General features: G+C 36.2%; 1 protein-coding gene across 1 annotated transcript in view; it reads left to right on the top strand.

The window, feature by feature from the left end:
* The window catches only part of smad1 (SMAD family member 1), a 30,199-nt gene that overhangs the window by 2,476 nt on the left and 17,339 nt on the right, over positions 1-10,384 (top strand). The window contains exons 2-3 of the mRNA XM_016546574.1: positions 5,431-5,709; positions 6,932-7,048. Of these exons, the coding sequence (XP_016402060.1) occupies positions 5,431-5,709; positions 6,932-7,048 (396 nt within the window). The remainder of the gene's footprint in view (positions 1-5,430; positions 5,710-6,931; positions 7,049-10,384) is intronic.

Consider the following 10,384-nt stretch of genomic DNA (forward strand, 5'->3'; position numbering starts at 1 on the left):
CTGTTATTTATTTATTTTTTGTGGGTTTCATGCTGTCTGCTAAGGCATAGGACACACACAGGCTTTCCTCCTCACCAACGACATTAAACACAGTGTCTACATCGGACGCGAGCGGCAAAATACAGTAGAACCGTTATAATCAGTGACGTTGTGTACACTGGATGCAGCGCGGCGCGACAAAATCCAACATTAAACTGGTGCCTTGTTCTATTTATGACGTACTGACACAAAGTTAAAATGATTTGCAACGGTCGCTTTGTCGCGTCCAGTGTAGAGCTGTTGCGGCGCGACGCGACAACTGTAGCGTCCGGTATAGACACGGTGAGTGAAGCCGAGAGCAAGATATGCCTTGTTATATTTTCTGCATTTAGCTTTTAAATGGCCAGCACCTGCCTGGGTCTGTGCGACTTTATCTATGGCTTTTCTCTTCGCTTTCACAAACCGATCCATCTCCCATTCTAACTACGTCCTTTGGCTGTTTACTGTTTTATTTCTTTTCTTTTTCTGCTGATGGCCCGGGCTCGACTTGAAGCAGCGCTGCTTAGACCGATGGGTGTGTGTCATCAAAGTACTGCGAGAGCTATAAGAGAGCGCGGCCGTCTCCGTATGCTTTCTCTCGCTGTACTTTGATGTTAAAGGCTACACAGATCGATCTTCAAGTGGAACACACCTCTTTACTCTCGCGTGTCATGTGACCGAGTGTAATCGCAGTCTCTGCGATTGAAAAATCGTGTTTTTTCATATCGCGATATTATCGCAAATGCAATTAATCGTTCAGCCCTAATGGTAACACTTTAAAATAAGAGTCCATTTGTAACATTAAGATTAATGAAAGCTGTGTAATGAAAGTATTGTTCCTTGTTAGAGTGTGTTAATTTCAACATTTACTATTACTATTATTATTATTATTTTTACTACTAGTAGTAGTATGGTTCAGTACTGGTTTTGTTAATAAAGCACTATTTTAGTTTTTGTTCAGTATTAATTTTAAAACAATCGGTTAATTAATCGGTATCGGCCAGTGTGGTCCAACCTAGCTATCGGTATCGGCAAAATCCACTATCGGTCGACCTCTACTGCCGATACCGATATCGATCCGATACCAGCGCAGTTTTTTTTAATCAGTGTAGAATTTCTATACCTAAATGTGTAGGTCGATCATCACTCTTTTGAATATTACACACAATCTACTAAATATAGACAGCTTCATTATAAAGAAAAAATAACAAACAAAAAAATATATAATCATAATCTATGACAAAAATACTATTATAAACTAGGTTAGTGGATAATTCAGTAGCAAAAGTTAGTCTAGAAAAATCATGAGTGCACAATAATTTTATAAAACCTTAAACTTTTAGTGAAAAAAATGCATTATTTAGTGGGTAACAAATAAAAGTAAATAAGTGTAAGACTAAATCTGGAAGGTCTACACATTGCTCTTTGTATTGTTGTAAAATACATAAAATGAAAAACAAGTAATATATTTATATATAAATATATACTATAGTAGTCAACATTTGATTTATATCGGATTTGGATCGGTCTAGTCTGACTGATACCCCGAACTAGCAGAAAATGCCAGTATCGAAGTGATACCGATACTGAATATCGGATCGGCGCACCCCTATTAATTACTCACCTTCATGATGTTCCAAACCCGTAAGACGTTCGTTTATCTTCCGAACACATATTAAGATATTTTAATATTTTAAAAGCACTCAATTACTACTGACATAAGTCTTAAGGCCCATTCACATCAAAGACGATAACAATATAACAATAACGTTTTAATAATCATTCAACTATAACAACGCAGAGCAACAATACCTTTGGAATCATTTTCAGAGCATTTTTTTTACCCAGCTGACGAACGACAAAAACAACAGCCTTTCAGCATCCACTCGACTTAAAGAGCTCAAGATGACTGGGCGTTCTTATAACAAATGGAATATTATCATCTGGTAGAGCTAACAATTGAGGAAAATCACCCTGTCAGTGAATCCCATATGGATTATATAGCCCATATGTACCTTCTTCCATGCATGTTCCTGAGTTTTCCTTTCCCGTGGTTCCTGCAGATGGTCTCTTTCTTTTTCTGTCCTTCCCCTTCCATATCACTCTCTGGCCTCTGCCAGGTGCTTTTCTAGTTTGTTTGATCCTGATACCACTTGAGAGAAAACGGTGGAGTCTAAAAACCTTCTGTGCTCTGTGTTTGTGTGTGTCTAAATGGGAAACAAGAACATTTTCTTTACCTCTGCTTATGGTGAAAGAATGGACTTCAAACGCACAGCCCCCTTCTTGTTGGCTAAGCAAAAGATGAGGGTCAGCTCAGCTGACAACACAGAAACAGCTGTCCACAGTATGTGTGTGTGTGTGTGTGTGTGTGTGTGTGTGTGTGTGTGTGTGTGTGTGTGTGCACGCACAGTATGAGAGCAGGAACAGGAAATTCCAGGCAGGGGCAGAATGAGGGCTTTGTTCAGGGTCTGTGTACACTTTTGTGTGTATGTGTGTGTGCCTGTGTGGAGGATGAAACATGTGGCTGTATAGAGGAAGAGTTTTACAGGAACTCCTGTCACCCACACAGACAATAGCAGGACTGGTTGCCCACCTTGCACACACTTGTGTAGGGCAGGCCTGTGGATGTCTGGACACCTGTCTTTCCCCTCCTCTCCAGAACGGCAGCACGCTGACCACATCCATTGTTTAAGAATACTCATTGCGATATCACTGAAATACATGTTCCCAATCTCAGTGCAAATGTCTAAAACTATTAGCCTGTATGAATAAAAAAAAGTATGTGGGCAACATAGGCAGAAACACCAGTTACCACATTTTATTGCTCTACTATTTTTAGAGAGTACAGGCGTGTGTGACAACTGTGAATATGACTCTTGGATGAGATAGGCAATTTGTATATTTTACAAAAATACTGAAAATAGTGGACAACAAAACAACACTAAAGATTATCATAAATAATTAAAGGGAATTGAAGGGAAGTATACCAAAACATGAATATTCTGTTATCATTAACTCACCCTTATGTTGTTCCAAATATTCATGCATATTTTTTTTTTCTTCTTCTGTGAATCATAGAAGATATTTTGAAAAATACCTCAGTGTTTTCTGTCCATACAGTGACAGTTGTTTTGGACCCCACTGACTTTCATTGTGGACATAAACAGTTGAAACATTCTTCAAAATATCTTTTTTTTTTGTTCTGTTCCACAGAAGACTGAATATCGGATCGGCGCACCCCTATTAATTACTCACCTTCATGATGTTCCAAACCCGTAAGACGTTCGTTTATCTTCCGAACACATATTAAGATATTTTAATATTTTAAAAGCACTCAATTACTACTGACATAAGTCTTAAGGCCCATTCACATCAAAGACGATAACAATATAACAATAACGTTTTAATAATCATTCAACTATAACAACGCAGAGCAACAATACCTTTGGAATCATTTTCAGAGCATTTTTTTTACCCAGCTGACGAACGACAAAAACAACAGCCTTTCAGCATCCACTCGACTTAAAGAGCTCAAGATGACTGGGCGTTCTTATAACAAATGGAATATTATCATCTGGTAGAGCTAACAATTGAGGAAAATCACCCTGTCAGTGAATCCCATATGGATTATATAGCCCATATGTACCTTCTTCCATGCATGTTCCTGAGTTTTCCTTTCCCGTGGTTCCTGCAGATGGTCTCTTTCTTTTTCTGTCCTTCCCCTTCCATATCGCTCTCTGGCCTCTGCCAGGTGCTTTTCTAGTTTGTTTGATCCTGATACCACTTGAGAGAAAACGGTGGAGTCTAAAAACCTTCTGTGCTCTGTGTTTGTGTGTGTCTAAATGGGAAACAAGAACATTTTCTTTACCTCTGCTTATGGTGAAAGAATGGACTTCAAACGCACAGCCCCCTTCTTGTTGGCTAAGCAAAAGATGAGGGTCAGCTCAGCTGACAACACAGAAACAGCTGTCCACAGTATGTGTGTGTGTGTGTGTGTGTGTGTGTGTGTGTGTGTGTGTGCACGCACATTATGAGAGCAGGAACAGGAAATTCCAGGCAGGGGCAGAATGAGGGCTTTGTTCAGGGTCTGTGTACACTTTTGTGTGTATGTGTGTGTGCCTGTGTGGAGGATGAAACATGTGGCTGTATAGAGGAAGAGTTTTACAGGAACTCCTGTCACCCACACAGACAATAGCAGGACTGGTTGCCCACCTTGCACACACTTGTGTAGGGCAGGCCTGTGGATGTCTGGACACCTGTCTTTCCCCTCCTCTCCAGAACGGCAGCACGCTGACCACATCCATTGTTTAAGAATACTCATTGCGATATCACTGAAATACATGTTCCCAATCTCAGTGCAAATGTCTAAAACTATTAGCCTGTATGAATAAAAAAAAGTATGTGGGCAACATAGGCAGAAACACCAGTTACCACATTTTATTGCTCTACTATTTTTAGAGAGTACAGGCGTGTGTGACAACTGTGAATATGACTCTTGGATGAGATAGGCAATTTGTATATTTTACAAAAATACTGAAAATAGTGGACAACAAAACAACACTAAAGATTATCATAAATAATTAAAGGGAATTGAAGGGAAGTATACCAAAACATGAATATTCTGTTATCATTAACTCACCCTTATGTTGTTCCAAATATTCATGCATATTTTTTTTTTCTTCTTCTGTGAATCATAGAAGATATTTTGAAAAATACCTCAGTGTTTTCTGTCCATACAGTGACAGTTGTTTTGGACCCCACTGACTTTCATTGTGGACATAAACAGTTGAAACATTCTTCAAAATATCTTTTTTTTTTGTTCTGTTCCACAGAAGAAGAAAAGCCATAGAGGCTTGTAAAAACATGAGGGTGAGTAAATGATGACAGAATAGTCATACTTGGGTGAAATGTCATTTTATTGTTTCATTGATATATTTTTGGTGCTTATTGAGTATTTTTATTTATTTAATTTAATTTATTTTTTCATTTTATTTTAGACATTTTAGAAATTAGTTATTTAGCCAGTACATAAAAAATGCTCCAAATCACTATGGTGATTAATAATAAGAGCTATCAGGTTTGTTTTGGCGGGAAATTTCAGGATTTCATTAGTTCTTGTGTGTCTATGTCATGTCCATAAACAAGAAAAGAAAATTTGGCTAGTAGTGCAGATATGCTGCTTACTTAGATTATATATATATTTTTTCAGTATACGTCTTGTAGGATTTTCTTATTATCAGTGATTATGGTGTACTGTAGTTAGTCAGATATGCTCTGCTTTGGTGGTCACAGGGTGTGTATAGCCATACATGAACTCATATCTCATTCAAAAGTCAAAGTCTAATGGATTCTCGTGTCACCTACTCCATTCTGATTGCTTATGATTGGCATATTTCTCCTCTCTTCCTACAGTGCTGCCATCTGTGCTGGTGCCACGAAACAGCGAGTTCAATGCTAAACTCTCTATGCTGCCACGCTTCCGTAACCCACTCCATCAGACAGAACCCCCTATGCCTCAGAACGCCACCTTCCCTGAATCCTTTCAACAGCAGCCAGCGAACACCCTTCCCTTCACACCGAACTCCCCGACCAACAGCTACCCCAGCTCGCCCAACAGTGGCACAGGCAGTACAGCCACCTTCCCCCATTCACCATCCAGCTCGGACCCAGCTAGCCCTTTTCAGATGCCAGGTGAACTGCACTTATGCTATTCATTTTTCAGTGTCTTTACCATAACAATCAAAATTACTACGATTTTTTTGTGTTTTTTAAAGAAGTGTTTTTTTCACACACCAAAGCTGCATTTATTTGATCAAAAATACAACAAGGTAATGTTGTGAAATATTTTTACAGTTTTTACAATTACAACTTTTTTATTGTATTTCTTCATATTAAAGTATATTTTATTCCTGTGATGCAAAGCTGAATTTTCAGCAGCCATTACCGCAGTCTTTAGATCCTTCAGAGATCATTCTAATATTCTGATTTGCTGCTCAAGAAACATTTCTTTTTATTATCAATGTTGAAATATTTTTGTGGAAACTGATACATTTCTTTCAGGATTAATCAATAGAAAGTTCAAAAGAACAGCATTTATTTAAAGTAATCTTTGCCAACATTATAGAAGTTATACTGTCACTTATGATCAATGTAACTGTGATCAATGTGTTCATGTTTTGAGACAAAACCATAGAGCATGGTGCAATGTCATGCGTTTGATTTGAAGGAAAGTACATTTCAAATGTGTAAAATATAAATAATTCTCTTGTGCTTTGGTACAGTTGTACCAAATTACTTGTGTGATTACTATATTCATGTATAATATGGTACTGAAATTATACTTTAAGGTACTGCAAATAATATCAGATGCGTTATTTATTTTTTGAGCAGACACATTGTTTGCTTATCGAGGGACCTTGTAATTGTACCTTTTAAGAAGAGAAAATTCATTTTTATGGTAGAAGACTGTTAATTAAAGGTACATTTTATGGAATCCTTACACAAACTCTGGCATTGTAAATTTAGCAGTATTAGCAGAAGTATTTTAGAGTTAGATTTTTTTAATTCATGTATTTATACAACTTTACTTTGTTGTTATTAACATGGAATTTAAAAAGACAAAACTAGTCGACAACACTACTGCCATGGTGTTTCTACTGCTTCTAAGGGAGTGACTGCAAATTGGACATCTTTCTCACTTCTGACTGCTGAGATTAATCTCTCCCTTTTTTCCTCCTTTGGAAAATAGTGGAAACACAATATTGATTTTGTTTTTTTCAAATATGAATTTAAAAAACAAGACTTGCTGTGCTATATTTATATTGTATGTATTGAGAGCTATGTGTATTCTTTGGGATAATATTTATCTTTTTATTTATCTACATCTCTTGTCTGTTTTTTTTTTATTCAAAAGAAACCCCTCCATCTGCTTATATACCCCCAGAGGAGCCAATGACACAGGACTGTCCCCAGCCAATGGACACTAACCTGCTAGCTCAGAACCTGCCATTGGAGCTCCGCAACCAACCAGGTACACTCCATTTGAATTATAAAACCTCACTAAAATGAGACACCACACTAAGCTTCAGCCACTCCAGCAAAGATATTGCCCGTTCCTTACTGCTATCAGCAGCTGCCTGCCCACACTGCAGGTGCAGGAAGTCCAAACACAAACATACTCTCACACACACACACACAGGTGCAGACAATCTAACTTTTTGTTCTTTAAATATGGTTAATCTTGCAGCAAATTATGTCACGTGATTATGAACAAAATTGCATACATTAAGTTACGGTTATACAATATCAGAAAATAATGTTGTTCTTTGAATAACGGTAAACAGTAACTTTAATAATTTATACATTTTCTCTATTTTATTCCACATCCTGCTAAGTGTTATCAAACAATGTTCAAATTGAAGGTTAAGAAAACAAATTAAGTGGACGTACATATGCAGGCTGTGCTCTACATGTGCAGAAAAGATTAAAATGTAAATGTTACAAAATTCTGAAAAGTTATGAAGTAGAAGGACAGTTTAAAACAAACAACAACAAATATATATATATATATATATATATACACACACACAGTATATACTGTATATATATATATATATATATATATAATTAACATGTAAATGTAAGATTTTGTAAGTTTTTACATTTATATCCAATTATATTTGTTACGATAACTTTACAGTTACTGTTTTCATAATGAAATGTTTTTGAATGTCCAGCAACAATATTTTGTCATAATTATTGTGCTTCAGTTCTCTTTTGTGTTCTGTCTGTTTGGAACCTGTATGTGTGCTTCCACTCATACAGTGAAGTTTAATGGAGTTTTGCTTGCTGTCAGAACAATATAACCATAAAATGTAAAGTATGTGCTGGGAAAACATGTCTGAAATGCATTAAGCAGCAAAGACATCTGTCATTACAAGCCAGTAAACTATGTGAGTACATACATTTGCTTAAAGAATATATAATATAAAGCATTCTCATGTTTAGGACAACTAAGGATGTGCACCCTCTGCTATTTTTTTGTGCGTTTTGTTCATAGACTGATATTGAATATTTGTTATTTCATTTGTTTGGATAATGACATTTGTTGTTTTGTTTATTTCTATTATTCCATTAGTTATTTAAGCACTGTTGGGCTGTGAGTTAGTATTGACTATTAGGGATGTAACGATTCTATTCAATTCACGATTTTGATTTCACGATTCGATTCACGATTTTGATTTCAAAAATGAGATTTAAGACAAATTATAAATTAAATGTGTCATTTTAATCATGATGCAAACAATACATACATGCATGCAACATGAGCAGTTTTTAATCTAAATTAGATTAGATTAGAAGCAAAAACAGAATGGTTTGACTTCAGTTTTGTGAAACTATTGACTATGGCTCACTGTTTACAGTTAGTCAGCAATAGCTTAAATGAACACTGCATACATTACTTTCCTGAATGCTGTAAACACCTTTAATATGGGTTAATTACAGGGTTTACTTTCTCATTTTTATTTCTTATGCAAAACATAGTCTTAACACAATGTTTAACACACACATTCGTGTTTATGGCATGAAAATAGCCCTGCACTTCAGAATCAATGATTCCAATCATTTCCTTATGCAGCACATTCAATATACAGTTTGTATGTAGTGACGCACAGGAGGTGAGGGGGGTGTGCGGAGAGAAGGCGAGCTGTTGAAATATTTGTGTAAGTTGTGGTACCATCAGAATTTTGGGATGCACACTCAAGCTGCATCTTGTGGAGTGCTCACTTCTATTGTGATAGGCTAATGGGAAAAGAGTAGACAAACCACACCTGTGGCCCAGTGTCACAGACCAGAGGAAGCTGGGTAGAAATATGCCATAGATAAACACGTTACCCTCTCTTTGTGATTTGCACAGTTGGCACAGCTGAGCTGTGGATATCAGAAAGAGGACATTTTGATGACTGGTGTTTTATGGGACCCACAAGTTTGCTTGCACTGTGGTGGGATTTGATACGGACAGCTATCCCACTTGTATTATGCTGATTTGGTTGTATTTTGTTGGCCCTTGAATAGTGCAGTGTAATAACCAATTACTGCAGCCTGTTACTAAAGTGTTACCATTAATAGCCTAGCAACAGTGACCTCATATAAAATACCCTAGTAAAATCGATATGCCCTCTGCTAGGGCTGGACAATAATTCAATATCAATATGTATCGCGATATAATTTTTTTCAATAACGGTGATATGATTTTTAAACACATTTCCGATATTTCGATATGAATTACCAGTTTCCCATACATTGATTTATTTGTGCCGTTTGACTTCGTTGAATAAACATGAGCACTGCACGTTTCAAAATCAAAAAATGTCGCGGGTGTTTTATATAAATGTATCTGTGAAGGGAACCGACTGTCTTCAGAAAAGTTTCGATGGCATTTTCATTTGATCTGATAAAGAAGCGTTCATGAGCGGAGCTGCTTTGATTACAGCCATTACTGGAGAAACCGCTAGTTCTATCACTCTAAAAGCGCCTCCTGCTAGCAGAGCATGAGTTTTCATTTTAAATAAGCCCGTCTCCAGCAACATTTCCAGTTTTTGTTGTTGTTCAATTTTTTTGTTTTCTGCAGCGACTCGGAGCACTTTTCATACCCTTTTTTTTGGCTGAAGCACATTTGTTTCAATCTATAAGAATAATCAGCCTACACTACCAGTCAAAAGTTTTTGAACAGTAAGATTTTTAAAGGTTTTTTTTTTTTTTAAGAATTCTCTTCTGCTCACCAAGGCTGCATTTATTTGATCCAAAGTACAGCAAAAACAGTAAAATGTTGAAATATTTTTACTATTTAAAATTGCTTTCTATTTGAATAGATTTTAAAATGTAATTTATTCCTGTGATCATACATAGGTAAATTTTCAGCATCATTACTCCAGTCTTCAGTGTCACATGATCCTTCAGAAATCATTCTAATATGCTGATTTGCTGATTATCAATATTTAAAACAGTTGAGTACATTTTTTTTTCAGGATTCTTTGATGAATAGAAAGATCCAAAGATCAGCATTTATCTGAAATAAAAAGCTTTTGTAACATTATACACTATTCCATTCAGTATAATTTTTATTATTTTTTTGGGAAAGAAATTATAGAAATTAATACTTTTATTTAGCAAGGATGCTTAAAATTGATCAAAAGTGATGATAAAGGCATTTATAATGTTACAAAAGATTTCTATTTCAGATAAATAGTGTTCATATCGATATCGGAATTATATCGTATCGACCGAAATTAAGAAATATATCGTGATATCAATTTGGGCCATATCGTCCAGCCCTATGTTTACATAATATATGTGTGTGTACTGT

Source organism: Sinocyclocheilus rhinocerous, unplaced genomic scaffold (genome assembly GCF_001515625.1).
Source record: "Sinocyclocheilus rhinocerous isolate Xijiao unplaced genomic scaffold, SAMN03320098_v1.1 scaffold580, whole genome shotgun sequence".
Taxonomy (NCBI): Eukaryota; Metazoa; Chordata; class Actinopteri; order Cypriniformes; family Cyprinidae; genus Sinocyclocheilus; species Sinocyclocheilus rhinocerous.